Source organism: Acinonyx jubatus, chromosome D4 (assembly GCF_027475565.1).
Source record: "Acinonyx jubatus isolate Ajub_Pintada_27869175 chromosome D4, VMU_Ajub_asm_v1.0, whole genome shotgun sequence".
NCBI lineage: Eukaryota > Metazoa > Chordata > Mammalia > Carnivora > Felidae > Acinonyx > Acinonyx jubatus.
In genome coordinates, this window is record NC_069391.1 from 15,585,483 (window position 1) to 15,603,559 (window position 18,077).

At 43.2% G+C, this 18,077-nt stretch overlaps 1 protein-coding gene across 4 annotated transcripts in view; it reads left to right on the top strand.

Annotated features, from left to right (window-relative positions):
* The window catches only part of BRINP1 (BMP/retinoic acid inducible neural specific 1), a 174,291-nt gene that overhangs the window by 116,077 nt on the left and 40,137 nt on the right, over window positions 1-18,077 (top strand). For all 4 annotated transcript variants that reach the window (XM_027034948.2, XM_027034949.2, XM_053204710.1 and 1 more), the window contains exons 4-5: window positions 695-864; window positions 4,188-4,293. In XM_027034948.2, coding sequence (XP_026890749.1) covers window positions 695-864; window positions 4,188-4,293 — 276 coding nt within the window. The remainder of the gene's footprint in view (window positions 1-694; window positions 865-4,187; window positions 4,294-18,077) is intronic.

Below are 18,077 nucleotides of genomic sequence, written 5' to 3' on the forward strand. Positions count from 1 at the left end.
TATTGATGGAATTAAAAAAACACTGGTGCATTACCCGGTTACCCTCTACTATAAGCCGAGCCCAGGGCTTCTGTACAAGGGATAGGGCGCTGGTTAATATCGATAGTGTCTGATTTCACTGATCCGACAGTTTGTTTTTTCCCTCTTTCGGGCGTGCAGTTTTCTCTGCCTTTAAACGATGTCTTATCTCTCTCTGTGTCCGTCTACCTCTTTAGCCATCCGTCTGTTCATCTGTCCATGTATCCATCTGTCTAGGAAGGGGCAGCAGCAGGAGAAAGAGAGAAAGGGAAGGAGGAAAGAAAGAGAGGGGAGTGAGTAGTAGAGGACCTGGGTGAGGAGGAGGAAAGGACCATCCAGGGCAAGCCCATCATTTTACAGAGGGAGAGTCTGAGCCTCGAGGAGAAGAGGAGATGATACCGGTGAGAAGTATGTGGTGGGTTGGTAGAGGTTGGACTTAACAGCTGAGGGTCTTTCCATGGTCCTTGTCCTGATAGAATTGGGTGCTTCCAGCCACCTCTGCACTGTTTCTCCTTCACTATGCTCTTGATTTTCAGAGGCAGAAGGGAATTTGGGCAAAATTAGTGGGAAGTCCAAGGCTCTTTTCAGCATCCAGGCCCCTGGGGGGGGGGGCCTTTCCTCCCACCCCCAAAGCTTGATAAGCTCCCTCCCTGAACCTCTTTCCTTTTCCATGCAGGGGAGGAGGCCTTGACCATGTACATGGACAAAAGTCGCCTCGACAGGAAGTCAGGGAATGCCACTCAAAGTGTTGAAGCTCTGCACCAGCTGGCATCGTCCTACTTTGTGGACCGTGATGGCACCATGAGGAGGCTGCATGAGATCCAGATATCAACTGGAGCAATCAAGGTAGGCTTGAGGGGCGCTGGGCTGAAGGTTCTTAGACAGCCATACTGCAACGCGGGTGTTCTGATAGCAGGTGGGCAGATAGAGTCTCTGGCTTCAGCCATAGAGCGAACAGCACCCCCTGCCGACCCCCCTGACTGACGCAGTCCAGTGCCTTGTAAGATCAGGAGCACTGTCTTTGGGGTGACCACGTGCACTGATTTACTGGGGCAGCTCTGGCTATGGTCATGGCATAATAATCAACAATCCTCTCATTTGCTCTTAAAGTTCTCCCGTGTGGATGATTTTTAGACTCCGTTTCTAGGTGAAAAAACTGAAAGCTACAGTGGTTAAATGATTTTCACAGGGTCATAGAGCTAGCAGGAGGCAGCTTACAGATGCCTGATCAGTAATTCTTTCCATTTTTTTTAAATGTTTATTCATTTTTGAAAGAGAGAGACAGAGAACAAGCATGGGTGGGGTGGAGAGAGGGGGAGACACAGAATCCGAAGCAGGCTCCAGGCTCTGAGCTGTCAGTACAGAGTCCGACACCGACCTTGAACTCACAAACTGCAAGATCATGACCTGAGCCAAAGTTGGACGCTTAACCAACTGAGCCACCCAGGCGCCCCAGTAATTTAAACATTTGTGGTTTCCATTCCCTTACTCACCCCTCCCCATTTTACAGATGGGGAAACTGACGTCCAAGAGCTAAAGACTTTTTTTGTTTAGGGTTATACAGCTAGAATACCCTAACAGGGACTAAAATTCATCTCTGGACCAGGACTCAGCTATTTCTGTAAAGGCCGGGTAATAAAAATTTCAAGCTTTGCATGTCATATGGTCAATGTTGCTACAACCCAACTCTGCAGCTGTAACACAAAAATCAGCCATGGACAGTATGCAAACAAATGGGTGTGGCTGTGTTCCAATAAAGTTTTATTTACAAAAAAGGACATCTGTCACGTGCTGACCCATACTCCGCTGCACCAGTGCTATTCAATATACCCTTCCAAGATCGTAGAAGTGCCCTATATCTATGGTCAAGACAGTAGCCATTAGTCACATGTGTTATGGAGCCCTTGAAATGTGGCTACCAGGGAACTAAGTTTGTAAGTTTATTTCATTTAATTTGTGTGAATTTATTTATTTATTTATTTTAACATTTATTTATTTTTGAGACAGAGAGAGACAGAGCATGAACGGGGGAGGGTCAGAGAGAGAGAGGGAGACACAAAATCTGAAACAGGCTCCAGGCTCTGAGCTGTCAGCACAGAGCCCGATGGGGGGCTCGAGCTCATGAACCGCGAGATCATGACCTGAGCCGAAGTCAGACGCTTAACCGACTGAGCCACCCAGACGTCCCTAATTTGTGTTAATTTAAATAGCCACATTGACTAGAGTGGATCTAGACTTTCAATTTAGTGCCTTAGAGCACAGGAATTAAAAAAAAAAGATTCTATTTCAAATGCAATAAATTCAGGAATTACCTTTATAAAGAGAATGGGGGGTGAATTTTGATGTAAAGGATTAGTTTTTCTCACGGTTTCAGTGCAGATTTTTTGCATCTCACATTTTCTTAAACCAGATTATACCTGCATTCTACATCTCAATCTTCGATCCAATTTCTACAGACCAAGCCTTATATTAAGATTTTCAAAAATATCTCTGGGGAAAAAGTGTGTGTGTGGCGGGGGGGTGGGCAGCAGGAGGCGGGAGGGGGGAAGGGGGAAGGCATTGAGGGAGACTCGGGCAGTGGAGTTAGAAATTGACCAAGCCAACAGAAAAATGAAGGAGGGTGTTCCTAGGAGGGAGGTAGGCAAGAGAGAAATAAATCAGATCGGCAAACAAAGAGCCAGCTTATCCCAGAAGAATCGCCTCCATTGGGGGGATTATGTCGTTAGGGAGCTCGGCACAGAAAGACAGATCTTTATGAAGCCATCAGAGTCAGAGTGAAGCAAGAGCCTGGTTTTCATTATCACCGAATGGTTCTCTCCCCCCCTAGATGGGATGTGGAATTGAGATGTGGAGGCTCTGTCAAAAGATAATCTTCTTTTGTGCACCCTGGAAATGCAGCCTCCCTCCTTACAAGGAATTTCTCAGAGAAATTGCCCAGAGGCCACTCAAGGAGCCATTCTTATAGAACCACTGTCTTCCACACTCAGTCTGGGACTTGGCTGTTTCGCTTGCCATTTCTCATGCTACCTCAAGACCAGCTGGCTAGAATCGCCAGCTTTGTTTAAGACTAGCAGCTGACCCAGGTGAGGAAGTTCTGCTGGTAGCTTTTTTGCCCAGGGCATCCTTAGCAGAACGAACTGGTCGTCTTGAGCCTCAACCAATAACAACTATGTTATTATTTTGTACACACACACACACACACACACAAAGAGAATAAATGGTTTAAAAAACCTGACTCAGAGACCCTCCATTTATATAGTTTCCTAAGTGCTAAAGGCTTCAAAAATATCTCTTTTACCTGTTGAGGTGGGTAAAAGTATTGCTACCGTTTTATAGATGGGACCTTGAGGCTGGGAAAGGGAAGGTTTTGCAGCTGGGGGAAGGCGTGGCTGGCATTTGGAGAGTCACGTGGCCGTGTTACAGGTCACACCATTCCTGACAAGTGAGGCTGTGTCTTTACTGGATGCAAACCTCAAAACTCGCCCATAAATGATCTTGTGAAATTATGGGAAGTTAAGGCTAAAGGGATGAGAAGCCTCTTTTCATCCTAAGTCATGCTTACTTCAAGTTTATAAAACATCTTCTAGAAAACGGGGATAATTTCATCGTTCTTGCCTAATAGTGTGTATGTACTCATCACAGATTATAGAGATCTAGGGTAATACGATGCCCATTTTTTAACATGTGCGAAGCGTCAGGCACTCAAACCCGTCGTGTCTTGTCTCACACCCTTCCTGGAAAGGATTTACTAGCTTCAGGTCACAGAAACTTAGAGAAGGTAAGTGACTTCCTTAGGTCATACAGCAAATTCATGGCCCCGTTACAATTTCATGCTGGTTCTCCCGATTCTGAAGCACGTGCTTTTGAAATATACTATTGTGCTTCAACGTATTAATTCATATAATACGTAGAGTGACCTTGTGAAGCGAGAGCCAGGGAATGGGTCCTGTCTGTGTGCTCGATTGCTCTGCTATCCTGATGCCTGTTGGTGATAGCCCAAGTGTGGTCCTTGCCACAGGCGAGGTGCCCAAGAAGTGGCCATTGGCTCAGGCCAGGAGACTTTCTCTGCCGGCTTTGCTCTGCTGAGGGCTGACTCTGCGGGGCCCTGTCTCACAAGTCTCTGACAAGGGCACCTGTCTCACACCTGTCACCCTTGATGTGCACTCCAGGTCACAGAGACACGCACTGGGCCTCTGGGCTGTAACAGCTATGACAATCTGGACTCTGTGAGTTCCGTCCTTCTGCAAAGCACGGAGAGCAAACTGCACCTTCAAGGTAGGATGCCCGTGGGAATCGGAGACCAGAGAGGGGGAGGGGGGGAGCCTTGGGATTTTGAGGAGGCATGATGTGGAGGCAGAATAAAGACAAAGATGCAAGACGGAGAAACCGAGGAAGACTACAAATATGGAACTTAGGACAGTTAGGACATGATGCCTTTTAAAAATGTTAACATATACAGGACATTAAATTCATGGTTATTAATTAGTTTTCAGATATAAAGTATGAAAATGGGAGCTTTATCTGATTATTTCGATGAAAATGTCTAAACAGTGTTATTTATAGATGCTCCAGACCTAATATATATTAAAGTTTCATATCTTGCTGTCTGAATTTCCTAGATTATTGTGTTTGATTTTCAATGTATTTTGGCAGGTGTTATTTGAATTCCAAAAGCTATAGAGCATTTTATAGAATTTTTGGTTCTACGTTATCTTCTTTCTCCTTATTCATTCGTCGTCTGTAGTCTTTAATATATGTATACACACGTACATATGTGTTTGTGTGTGTGTGTGTGTGTGTGTGTGTGTGCTTTCAGCAGAGTTTATAAATGAGAACACTCAATGCTGACAGGGTGTTCAGAGACAGACACTCAGGCACTGTTAGTTAAGAATGCAACAATTAAGGGGCGCCTGGGTGGCTCAGTCGGTTGAGTGTCCGACTTCAGCTCAGGTCACGATCTCGCGGTCCGTGAGTTCGGGCCCCGCGTCAGGCTCTGGCTGATGGCTCAGAGCCTGGAGCCTGCTTCCGATTCTGTGTCTCCCTCTCTCTCTGCCCCTGCCCCATTCATGCTCTGTCTCAAAAATAAATAAAACATTAAAAAAATTTTTTTTAAAAAGAATGCAACAATTAAAAAAAAGAATGCAACAATTATGGGATTACTTCGCTGATATCTTTCAACATGTGTATTTGTTTAGTGTCTGTTTTATGTCAGGTCTATGTTAAGGGCTCCAGATATACTTATGACCTTAAGGAAAATATTCCCTTTAAAATAGTAATTTTACCCTTGTTAATTCATCATGAACAGGTGAGGACATTATAAGGAAAAATTACAAGGCTTTGAGTACAGATAGTGCTGTTTTAAAAAGCATAATTTATAATGGAAAAAAAAAGTAAAAATCTCAATTTTCCACATGAGAGGACTAGGCAAATTATGTAGTATCCACACAACATAATATTAGGCAGGTACTAAAATGTTATTTATGAGAATTTCCAAGAATGTATGAAAGCGATCTGATATAGTGTTAATTTAAAAATGGGTAGTGTCTGACTGAATGTGTGGCATGATCTTAACAATGCGAAAGGGTAAGGAAAAATAATATTGCAAGGGAATATGCCGAGATGTTAAAAGAGGTTACCTCTGGATGGTTAGGTTGCAGATGATTTATTTTAGGCTTCCCAGTTCTTTTTCTAACTTTTCCACAATGATCATGTATTAACTTTATAGTTAGGGGGGAAAAATGGCATGCTTTAACTTTGAGCAGACTAAAAATGTGACCTTCTAGAAAGGTGTCTGATAAAGGTGACTCTGAATGTCAGTGGGAGGAAAGCAGAGCTGAGATTTGCAGGTGGAGCTAAGCAGAGCCTAATATGACTTTTATATTCCAGTTCCTGGGCAATCCTTTGATTCATGCTCTTGTTACAGAAGATGGTTGGAAAATGGCACAGGGAGGGCTTGGTAGAGTCACTTGGGAGCACTGAATGGAAAACCCCTCCGGGAATTGCAGGCCAAGAAAGTGGTTTAGTGTTAAAAGAAAACACAACAAAACCAAACCTCAGACACACAGAGAATAACCCTACCTCCTTTAGTAGAGAAAAGAGTGGATGAGTAGGTTTGGTAATAACCTGATAAGAAAGTACATAAGACAGATCTGCCTTGGGCGTGCCCGGATGATCAACTTATTAAAGTTCCTGTGATACCTACTGGTGACCTTGTGAAGTGAGAGAAGTGTTGGAGTCCAGGAAGCTTGGCTCCAGCCTGCATTTGATAACCCTGCTGTGCATGTTGGCAGTGGAGAGACCTGTGAGTTATAATTGGAGTAAATTTAGAAGGGATTAACAAGATGTTAGTTACCAGGAAGGTATTAAGATCTTAGGGCCAGTAAGAGGCTGATTTCCCATGAAGCTAATGAAGCTTAAGGTCCAGGGCTCCCTCACCATGTAGGTCCCCGAATTTTCTCATTCTAAATACTGACTTTCACACCTCATGTTGAATTCCTTTTCTCAACGAGCAGTTATGGTATAAGCTTCAGTCCTCCAAAATGCAGGTCTACCATTGGTTACATGATTATAAGTATGTTATCCACCAAAAAGGAGGTGACATCCTTGTCTTATTCTAGATTGGTCAGAACACATCTGGAAGGTTAGGGCCAGGTCTGGACATCACACTTCAAGAGGGACACTAAGAAACTACAGTGTTCCTAAAGAACGGTGTCTTATGAGGAACAGCTGAAGAGAGTTGACTTGGGGCAAAAGGACTGTCTACAGGACTGTCTACAGATACCTAAAGGGCTGTCTTACAGAAAAGCTAGTTCATTAATGTGGATAAAATGAGCCTAGACCTGATGCACTTGCAGAAGACAATAAAGATCCCAGCTTTCTTTTAAGAATCTGTGTTGGGTCAAAATGGGCATAAGGATGTAGTGGGAAACAGTTTGTGTCCCAAGGAAATATATACCCTATCAGAGAAGATGGGCTTAAACAAACAAAAAGAGGCATAAGGAATTGTAGTGGAGAAAAATAGGAGGGCTTCATGGTACCAAATGGTATGGGGACTTAACCTATCAGGGGATCGGAGAAGATGGATAGGATAGGACCTGGAGGATGATGAAGAGGTCAGGGTCATGGATATGGAGGCAGACAATGAGTATCTATGAAGGAGCATTTGAGGAAATGAAAATGTCGTAAGAGATTAAAGCAGAGACATCAGTGGTGAGAAAGATGAAATAATCCTTCGGATCCTGGAAGGCCTGTGCAGCACATTAATGACTCGAACATTAATTTGAGGATCATGGGCACCATGGAAAGGTTTTTAAAAAGGAAGTAGCATGAGGAGATTGATGTTTTGGAAGATCACTCTGGCTGTCATGTGTCCAATTAATTAGATCGGGGTAGATTGGGGGTGGATGACCCATTAGGGGCTATTGCAGTACTGAAGATGAGAGGTCACAGATTCAGACCATGAAGGTAGCAGTTGAGGTTGAAAAAAACAGACCACTTTTAGAGTTACTTAGCTGGTGTCAACCACTTTTAGAGTTATTTAGCTGGCATCATGACCAGAATTTAGTGAGACGACCATGAAGAATTTAGATAATCTGGTGAGTGGAGTGTGGGGATGAGATAGAGAGGAAGGGCAGGGAAATACATAAGATTCAAGGCAATATATAATATAATAGAGATAATGAAAGTAATGCATACCATTATGGAGAAAAGGGAGTAATTCATTTGGCCTGTCTAGGTAGAGGAGTCATAAGAAAAAAATATCTAAGGAAGAATAATATTCTCTTGGTGGAAGGTAAAACAAAAAAACTTCTTAAATATAAGACAGAAGACTGTCTCATGATTCTTGGATAGGCTGATATTTATTCAGTAGGATACAACAAGCAGTAGGTATAAAGAAAAGGATTTATACATTGAACCACATTAAAATTAAGAATTTCCAGGGGCACCTGGTGGCTCAGTCAGTTGAGCATCCAACTCTCGATTTTAGCTCAGGTCATGATTCCAGGGTCATGAGATCCAGCCCTGCATCGGGCTCTATGCTTAGCATGGAGCCTGCTTAAGATTCTCTCTCTGTCTCTCTCTCTCCTCTCTCCTCTCTCCTCTCTCTTCTCTCTCTCCTCCTCTGCCCCTATCCCCCACTCTCTCCCTCTCTCTGAATTAAAAAAAAAAGAATTTCTGTTCATCAGATGCTGCTATTGATAGAATGAAAATACAAGCTGCAGAGTAGAAGGAAAGATTTTTGATACATGAATCTGACAAAAAAAACAAAACAAAAAACCCTGTGCAAAATATATCAGTAACTCCTAAAAACAACAAGAAAAAGGCAGACTGTCCAGTAAGACAAGAAAATGGGTAAAAGACATGAATAGGCACTTCACAAACAAGAATATCAAAATGGCAGATAAACATTTGAAAAGGTGATTAACTTTTCTAGCCCTCATAAAATGTAAATTAAAGCCACAATTTAGTATGCTAACCCCACAATCAGTCTGGTTCAAAGGAAAAACACTGACAGCATCAAGGAGTGATGATGTGGAACAATGGAAACTTACATGGAAACTTACTTATAACATCTCCTGCATTGCTTGTGGGAGAATAAATCAGTACAACCACTTTGGAAAACTCTTTTGGCAGTATCTACAAAAAACTCAGTATGTCCTGGCCCTGTGACCCAGAAATTATAATTCTTGGGAGTATGCACAACAGAAATGCCATCTATGTTCACCAAAGGACATGGCTGTTTATAGCAGCTTTATTCAAAATAGCCTACAAATGGAAATAGCCCCAATTGCCCATCAATAAGAAAATGGATAAATACATTGTCATACATTCATATGACAGGCTACAATGCAGAAATGGGGGAAAATAAACTATTCTTTTCTGCAACAGTATGGAAGAATCTCATGAACATAACATTAAGTAAAAGAAGCTGGACACAAAAGAATATGCGCTATTTGATTCCATTTCTATACGGGACAAAAACAGCAAAAAAAAATGTGTTGCTTTTGTAGCTCAGAGTATTAACCTTCGGGGAGGGAGAATAAGGGACTTACAGGAGATGGGAGAGGTTTCTGGAGGTATCTATGATGTTCTGTTTCTTGATCTGGATGGGAGCACATGGGTGTGTTTACTTTGTGAAAATTCATAGCACTGTACGCACGTGATTTATATGTATACATTTCTGTGTGTATAATGTGCGTCTATGAAAAATTTATTTAATAATGTGCTCCATCTTGACATCGTCTGCAAAGAGAAGACATGAATAAAGCAGACACGTAGAAGAACAGAGGTGGTCCAGCCCAGCCAGAAGACAGCCGCATGGACTGAGGGCAGAGGAGTCAGAAATAACAATGGATAATATTTATCCAGCACTTCCTAGTGTGCCAGGGCCTGTGTTCATTGATTTGTATTACATGCATGTTTATTTGTTTGTTTTTATTCATTTTAACTTCCATTTAATTTTATTATGTAATTGCACTTACTACGTTTTGAATCCTCAACCCATTCCTGGGAGGAAAGCATAAGTAACATCCCTACTTCATAGGTGAGGAAACTGGGGTGAGGGAGGTCACTCAGTCAGTGATTGAGCTCCACATTTAACTCTGACAGTCTGACTTCAGAGCTTTTGTTTCTCAAAATGCTCCTGTTCTCTCTTCCTCTTTTCTCTCCTAATTCCGCTGAAGGAGGCTGGGAGGGGAGATTCTGCAGAGGTTTATTTTGGTGGATTGAGGATGATGTGAATGGCACCCTAATGGCATTGACCTTGTGGTGGTTCATAAACTGTTCGCAGAACAGGGCAAAGGTGGAAGGAAATCGGAAAAAGAAAGAAGAGGTTTGGAGAAGGACACGAGGAGTGAGAAAGACAGGATCATAGAAATGATCACAGGCTATTAGTAGTCGAAACAGCAACAGCCAAACTGGTAGTAATAACACTAATGGCATAATGATAACTTCTTATTTTTATACTTCTCTCTCCAAGAAGCCCATTGAGTGTTTTGCTGACATTGTCATGTAATTTAATCTAGTATCCATCTGGTGAGGTATACAGAGAGCAGAGCTCTGCCTTGGTAGCTCACTGATGTGGAAAGAGATGCAGAGAGAATATTTTGCTGAAATCTGGGATGATCCATAAATTTATTCATTCATACATTCATTCATTTAGCAATATTTATTGAATATCAACTACATGTCAGATACTGTTTTAAGAGCTGGATATATAGCCGTGAATAAGAGAAGTCTCCATCATTTTGGAGTTTATATTTAGTGTGTGGGTGTTAGGGGAGCAGCCAATAAACAAGCAAACAAAGAAATATATTTTCTTTACAATCAGAGAGATGGTGAGAGAACAGGTCATGTAGAAATTTGTAGACCATGGAAAAGACTTTAGACTTCTACTCTGGATGAAATGAGAAGCCATTGCAAATTCAGGCAGTGGCGTAACCTGACCTGACTTACATTTTAAATGAATCACTATGAGTGCTGTGTGGAAAAGACTAACACAGAGGGCAAGAACACATAAAAGGAACCCAGTGTGGGGGCTGTCGTGTTTACCAAGGTAAGACAAAATGGCGGCCAGGACCATGAGAGCTGGTGATGTGGGTTGTGAGGAATGATTGCCCTACGGGTGCATTTTTTAAGTGGTGCTGACATTATTTGGTGATGAACTAGAAATGTTTGTGAGAGAAAGAGAGAAGTAAAGGATGACCCCAGAGTTTGGCCTGAGCCACCGCAGTGATGGAATCACTTTGCTGATACAGTGAAGACTGCAGGAGGGGTCACTTTTGCTGCGACATGAGGAACTGGGTGAACCAAGTGTGAGAAGTGTGTTCTAGATACAAATGTGGATGCTGAATGGGCATCTGGAAAGTCGGGGTGGGGGGAGGACTAGAAATCTAAATTAGCATGGAGATGATATTTAATGATGTGAGGTTGGGTAAGATGACCTTGGAAAAGAGTGTAGATAGAAACGAAAAGAAGGAATTCAGTTATTGAGCCGTGGAGAATTTCATATTGAAGGGTTGGGATAATGGAATGAGAATGAGGAACAGGAAAAGGAAGCTAAGAAGTGGCTGGGGAAGGTGTAAAGGGAGTGGTGAGACCATGGTGTCCTGGAGGCCAAGTAAACAATGTTACTGGGGCGCCTGGGTGGCTCAGTCGGTTAAGCATCCGACATCGGCTCAGGTGGCGATCTCATGGTTCGTGGGTTCGAGCCCCGCATCGGGCTCTGACAGTGTGGAACCTGCCTCAGTTTTCTGTCTTTTCCTCTCTCTCTACTTCTTCCCCATTCCCCCGTTCTCGCTTTCTCTCTCTCTCTAAACTAAATAAGCTTAAAAAAAGAAGATAAAAAGAATGTCCCACAAAATGGAGATTGTGGTCAACTGAGTAGTAGCATGGCAGGCATCGGTGAACTTGACGAGGATCTTTCTCCCAAAGCACATGCGTCTTCTCTACGGCACTAGAGTTGACGTCTTTAAGGCCAGAGTCATGTCCCTTCATCTCCCAAATGCCACCGCCTCTGAAAAGCCTCTTTTAAGACCTCTTCTCTGGCATGATTTATTGGTTTTCCTGTACCTTGCAACATATTTGGGGGGGTTTGGGTTTTACCTGTTCTATAGAGTAGATGATAGGCTTCTTTAGAAAAGGGATTTTTGCCTTGCCAACTTTGGTTTTCATTATATTCAACAGTGCTGGGGACATAGGAACTCGATACATGTTTGCTGAATTGATTGTTTCCTTATGATTGGTGCTTAAGTAGCAATGGAAGGAGGGGGACTAGGGGAAGGCAGAAGGAGAGCAAGAAGAGGGAGGTGGAGGAAAGGAGAGAGAGGGAGAAGAAGAGGGGAAAGGACTTGAGGGAGGAGGGCGAAGGGCAGAAGAGGGAGGAGGGCGAAGGGCAGAAAGGACTTGAAGGAGGGAGGACGGTGCGGAGGAGGAGGTTGAGGAAGAGAAGTAGCATCAACCATCCCTTCCCTCAGTAGCTGGGCATCATAAGTGCCCAAACTCATCTTGCGACAAGTAGCAGAAACAGAGGAACAGAGTGTAGAAATGTCAGAAATGATACTTTTTTCTGCTGCTACTCCCTCTTAGGCATTGTGTGTCTATCCATTAGCCACTTCGGCCCTCCCACCAACTGAGAGATAAGGATCATGCTCCCCATCAAACAGATGGAGAAACTGAGGCCCAGAGAGGTAACCTTCCCGAGGTCCCCCTGGCTTTTGGTTCCCTGTTGCCTGGGCCCCAAGCCTGCTTGACTTTGCTGGGAGACTCTGAGTCAGCACAGCACAGTTCTAGATGTGGGTACGATGGGAATAAGTCCTTGCCCAACTGCAACAGTAGAGGAAGGGGGCACCGGACACGATTAGGTCTTTCTGTCCACAAAGCCCCCTCCTCTCTCACCCCCTGTCACCCCGTGTGGCCTCGGGCCCCCAGGGTGGAAGGCCGAGCGATTGTTGCCAATGCCGGTCGGTAGCTTCGGGGTAGGTCCTCCACAGAAAGAGCCCAGGGTGCGGGCAGGGGCTTGTGATTAGGCCCTTCTTGTCTGATTAGCAGCGCCTGGAGGCACTGATGGGGCTCCATGTTTCTCCCTTCCCGCGGCTCTGTCCGGAAGTCCCGCTGAATAAAAGGGCAGTGTCTTCATGACTGAGGGGGCTACTGACGTCCACCCAGTTGGCCACATCCAAGCTGGTTTTCCTTCATGCGCCCAGGAGCACTCTGTTCTCGGCCTTGTGATGAGGACAACCGGAGTTCCTCTTAGGAAGTGGATCGAAGGGTCAATTAAAGGCTCAGTCGGAACGCAGATAGAATCAGGAGGATCCGGAAGGCAGGCTTGATGGTGATGAGACCTTGGACTGGTTAACCCTCTGAGCTTCTCTAGGTCTTCTGCTCTACAAAACGGGCATAAAAACACCTCTGTGGCAGAGCCTTTGTTCTGCATTTCATTGGAAAACATGTAGAAAGCACCTGACCTAAAAACCAATAGGGCGGATATAAAATAACACTTACGCTTATGATTTACTGTGTGATTCTCATCTGCCAGGCAAAGAGCTCATTTCTTTATATCAAGATCTCCTGTATACGCCACCAAAGACCCATTTTGAAGACTTGAAAACTGAGGCTTACAGATGTTAAGTAACTATCTTGTGGGTGGCAGCATAAGAATTTGAACCCAAGTCCATTCAATGTCAATGCTCTTGAACCATATTGTTTCTCAACCTGGAGCATATGAATCATAACCATGATTTTTATTAGAGCAAATAATTCCATAGCCCTTTCTGTGTGCTTGTAGGCTCTGCTATTTACTTTGGAAAGTCTACGCTTTTCCTAAAATTACTTGCTAACTTGTATCTGTTTATAGGTGCCCCATTTCTATAGCTATTGTCATATTCTCAAAAAGACTGAGAACCAGGAAGGATCACATACCCCTAGAACACAGATTACTAAGGCCTTGCAATATACCCAGTGTACATGACTATAAAATGTGCTGCCACTTTCCTGGGGACATCTGGAATCATTTGGTAACTCAAGACTCACACTTGTACAGAAAGTGTTGGAAATTCTGATGGCATCTAAGCTGATGTTGAGAGAAGTGATCTCAGGACTCACCCCTGTTTTTTGTTTTTGTTTTGAAAGAGAGAGACGGAGGGAGAGAGTGAGAGGCATGGTTGGGGAAGGGGCAGAAGGAGAGAAAGAGAGAGGGAGAGAGAGAATCCCAAGCAGGACCCACGCTCAGGACAGAGCCCATCACGGGACTCGATCTCACCACCATGAGCTCATGACCTGAACCCAAATCAAGAGTCGAATGCTCAACTGACTAAGCCACCTAGCCCCTCATCTCTTGGCATTGTAGTCATGCAGGGTCTATACTTTTCAAATGAACTCATGGCAAAGCGCACAGCAAGGGAATCCTGGCTGATAAACAGTCAGTGTGGTGATTTGGTTTATTTTAACAACCGTGTCTCATTGAACTCCTGGTTGGTCTCATTGGGCAGAAACCAGGCATCAGGGCCCCTCAAACCTGAATAAACCACCCATGAAAATTAATTCATTGATCCCATGTAGCTAAGGCACCTGTTTATATTTAAGATAATTAAGTAAATCCTTATTTTTTTCCTGTCACAATTCATCTTGGTCATAACTAAGCTGTCCTTTGACACTGCAAACATAGCACTGTCCACCTGCTTTTCTTTTTCTGCTCCTAGATACGTTCTAGCTTGTCTTATGCGCAAAACTGGACGTGGCGTTATTTAATTGTAATTAAGATCCCTGAGAGTAGAAGCCATACCCTTTTTTTAATGTCTTCATTAGTCACTTCTCTGGAGTTCAGTGTTTGGCTCGTAGTAGGTGCTCAATAAATTTGTACCGATTTAAAGTAATTTGAACTGTCACATCAATGTATTTGGAATCTTAGTCTTTTTATGGGGGTAAGTATGTATTACATTAAGTTCAACATCATAACCATCTTAAAATGCGCAATTCATTAAGGGACGCTAAGCATCTCACAGTTATTGTGCAACAGTCACCAACTATCTAGTCCCAGAACTTTCTCACAACCTCAAATAAGCAGTCATTCTCCATCTCGCTTCCCTCCAGCCCCAGGCAACTAGTCTGCTTTCTGTCTCTGTGGATTTGCTTTTTCTGGATATTTCATACAAATGGAGTAGCACAATATGTGGGGTTTTTGTGTCTGGCTTCTTTTTATTTAGCAGAACACTTTCAAGGGTCACCCGTATTGTAGCATGTATCAGTATTTTGTTCTTTTACGACCGAATTAATATTTGATTGCATAGATATACCACATTTTGTTTGCCCATTCATGGGCTGGTGGACCTGGAGATTGTCTCCACTTCTTGACCATTGTGAATAGTGCCGCTAGGAACATTGGTGTACAAGTTTTTTGTTTGAGTGCCTGTCTGCAGTTCTTTGGGCTGTATACCTTAACAATGGAATCACTGGATCATATGGTAATTGAATTTTTTTTAAGAAAAGGTTTGATGCAAAAACAAGTTAATCTATCCCATTGTTCCCTCCCCTAAAAGGATTATGTACACCAGTGCGTCCCCGTGTGACTGGCGGTGCTGTCCTGTGGGAGATGTATACTTCCCGGCTAGTTGGCATTGCCCTTGGCCACGTGATTCGCTTTTGCCAATAGAATGTGGGAGGACATAACCCATGCCCCGCCTTAGCATGAGGAGACATTGTCTGGCTTGGCTTTTGCTCCTTTCCTTCTGTCATGATAATGGCGTACCCCTGAGCAAAGCTGCTCCTTCAAGTCTGGATCCAAAATGAAGAAGACGTCTGGAGCAGAGCCAAAGCCCAGCCAACATGAGACAGAGCAAGAAATAAACCTTTGTGGTTATCAGCTGCTGTGATTTTGAGGTTATTTGTTACCATGCAGTAACTTAAAAAAGCTCAATAATACTGAAACATCAGTATTAAATAGCGTAAACCGCACTTATTTACTGCAGGACTTCTCAGTGCCTTAACTATGCTAATATATATTATGAGTCTCAAGAGGTAGATTAAATATGGAGTTTCCTGAATATATTTTATCCTGGTTACACTTGCAGATCTAAGGCTCTGAAGCATACAACTTGGAAAATGCTTGACTGTTCATACCATTTTGGTTCAGTCTTGTCCAAAATAACTCTTCTGGACACTTTTACTCTGATAAAAGTTGAAGTGTCTTCTTTTTTCTCCTACTGAATCTTGCATACATTTGCATGTATGTGTTATTATAATTTTATCTTTATGAATCTTGTTCTCTCACCCAACTGGAGCTCCCGAGATCAGAAAATTGTGCTTTATTCATTTTCCATATCTAGCATCTAGGATAGCACCTGGCTCAGTAAGTTGGCGGGTGGACAGACTTCACTAATAGTTGCTGGACTGAGCAGTTTTATGTTTGCACACCTACTGTGATCTTGCTTGATATCTTGGAAAGAATGCCAAGAGATATAGGAAACAGTTATAGTTCTCAAGAATCATAATTCGTAGCAATGGATCCAAAACAAAAAGTATGTGTTAAAAAATTCGTAGTCAAGAAACACCTTCAGCAGCATTGTTCTCTTAGGATGTTTTTTTGGGTTTTTTCTTTGTTCTGTTTTTTGTTTTTTGGGTTTTTTTTGTGTGTGTGTTTTTGTTTTGTCTCTGTGTTTTTTTTTACTCAGATGTTTCTGAACACCTGTTCTTGTCACTACTGCGTCAAAGTTGAAATAGCTCGAGATTTCAAGCTCTGATGTTGGGGAAGGTGACACAGGGCCTGCTCAGGAAGGAGGGCTGTAGAGAGGAGGAGCATGCCAAGCACAGGGCAGAAGAAAACCACGGTCTTCCCTGAAACATGTTCTGTCTAAACTCAGCTTCATTCAAACACACTGACTAGGAACCTACTAATGTGCTATAGCTGACAGGGAGATGGAACACGAACGAGGCATTGCCTCTGGCATTCAAGGAGATCACAGACCAGGAGGAGCATGAACACAAGCACATAATATGGTGTGATAGGTGTTCTATTAAAATTTGAGAAGTGTGCAAGGTGTTTCTGGGTACCGACAGAGGGGGTGTCTGAGATTGCCAAAGGCCTCGAGGGAAAGCAGTAGAAAACAGGGTGAGGACAAGAAATGACGTTAGCCGAGCAACTGTCCTGTACCAAGAGGTTCGCGTGTGTGATCTGATTGATTTTCTTCTCCAGACCATTGAGGTCTAATTTACATACAGAGAAGTTCACCCTTTCGAGGTGAAGAGTTCTATGAATTTGAAATATCCGTCCTGTAATCAAGACACCACCACAAGATACAAAATGGTTTATTTGATTTTTACATGCACCCCACAATGAAAGCTCTCATGAAGAAATGGAGAATCAGAGAAGTTAAGCCTCTTGATCTTAACTTCCCAAGGTCCTGCGGATACTAAGAGCTGGAGGCAAAGTCTGAACAGGGGGGGACTTTCTACATTTGAGGGCCAGTGGCTGTGGTGTGGCAGGCTGTAGCAATGAAAGGGAAATAGAAAAGATTTGGACACATCAACTGATCTGGGGATCTGGTAGCACAGGGTTTGATAGGTGTCAGGTTTGGGTTTTTATCATGAATTCTGTGAAGAAGCTTATAATTAAATAGAATCAACCTCTTCTTAACACCCTCTGTAAGGGTATCTTCATGTTGAAATTTTAGGAAATTGAATTTAGTTTTTTTTTTTAATGTTTATTTGTTTTTGAGAGAGAGACAGAATGTGAGCAGGCGAGGGGCAGAGAAAGAGGGAGACAGAATCTGAAGCAGGCTCCAGGCTCTGAGCTGTCAGCACAGAGCCCGATGCGGGGCTCAAACTCACGAACCAAGAGATCATGACCTGAGCCGAAGTCGGACACTCAACCGACGGACCCACCCAGGTGCCCCTGGGAAATTGAATTTAAAATATATGTTGGCCTCCTTATCCTTGGTGATTTCATAGCTTAGTCCAACCACATTTGCTTTTGCAAAATTCAAATTGTCATTTAATGGGGCACCTGGGTGGTTCCGTTGGTTAAGCGTCCAACTCTTGATTTGGGCTCGGGTTATGATCTTGCGTTTCGTGGGTTTAAGCCCCACGTCAGCCTCGGCACTGACTGTTGAAGCCTACTTGGGATTATTTTTTTTTATCTGCTCCTCTCTCTCTCTCTCAAAACAAATAAATAAACATTTTAAAAAGTAAATAAAAATAAGTGAATGAACAACAGCACAGAGTAGATGCATAGAAAATCAAGATTGGAGGGCCCTTAATGGTCAGCTAGTAGGGGAGGTAGCAAACTTTCTCTGCAAAGAGCCAGATGGTAAATGTTTTAGGCTTTGTTGTCTCTGTTCTTACCACTCAGCTCTTCCATTGTAATGTGAAGGCAGCTATAGACAGTACTGAAGCGAATCTGTGTGGCTGTGTTCCAATAAAATTAATTACAAAAATAAGCTGCAGGTCAATTTGGCCCATGGGCCATAGTTTGCCAACTCCTGTATAGCCTTGGTTGTGTTGTGCTAACGAACAATCCCTGAATCTTAGTGGCTTAGTGGCTGGCAACAGAAAAGGCTCATTTCTTG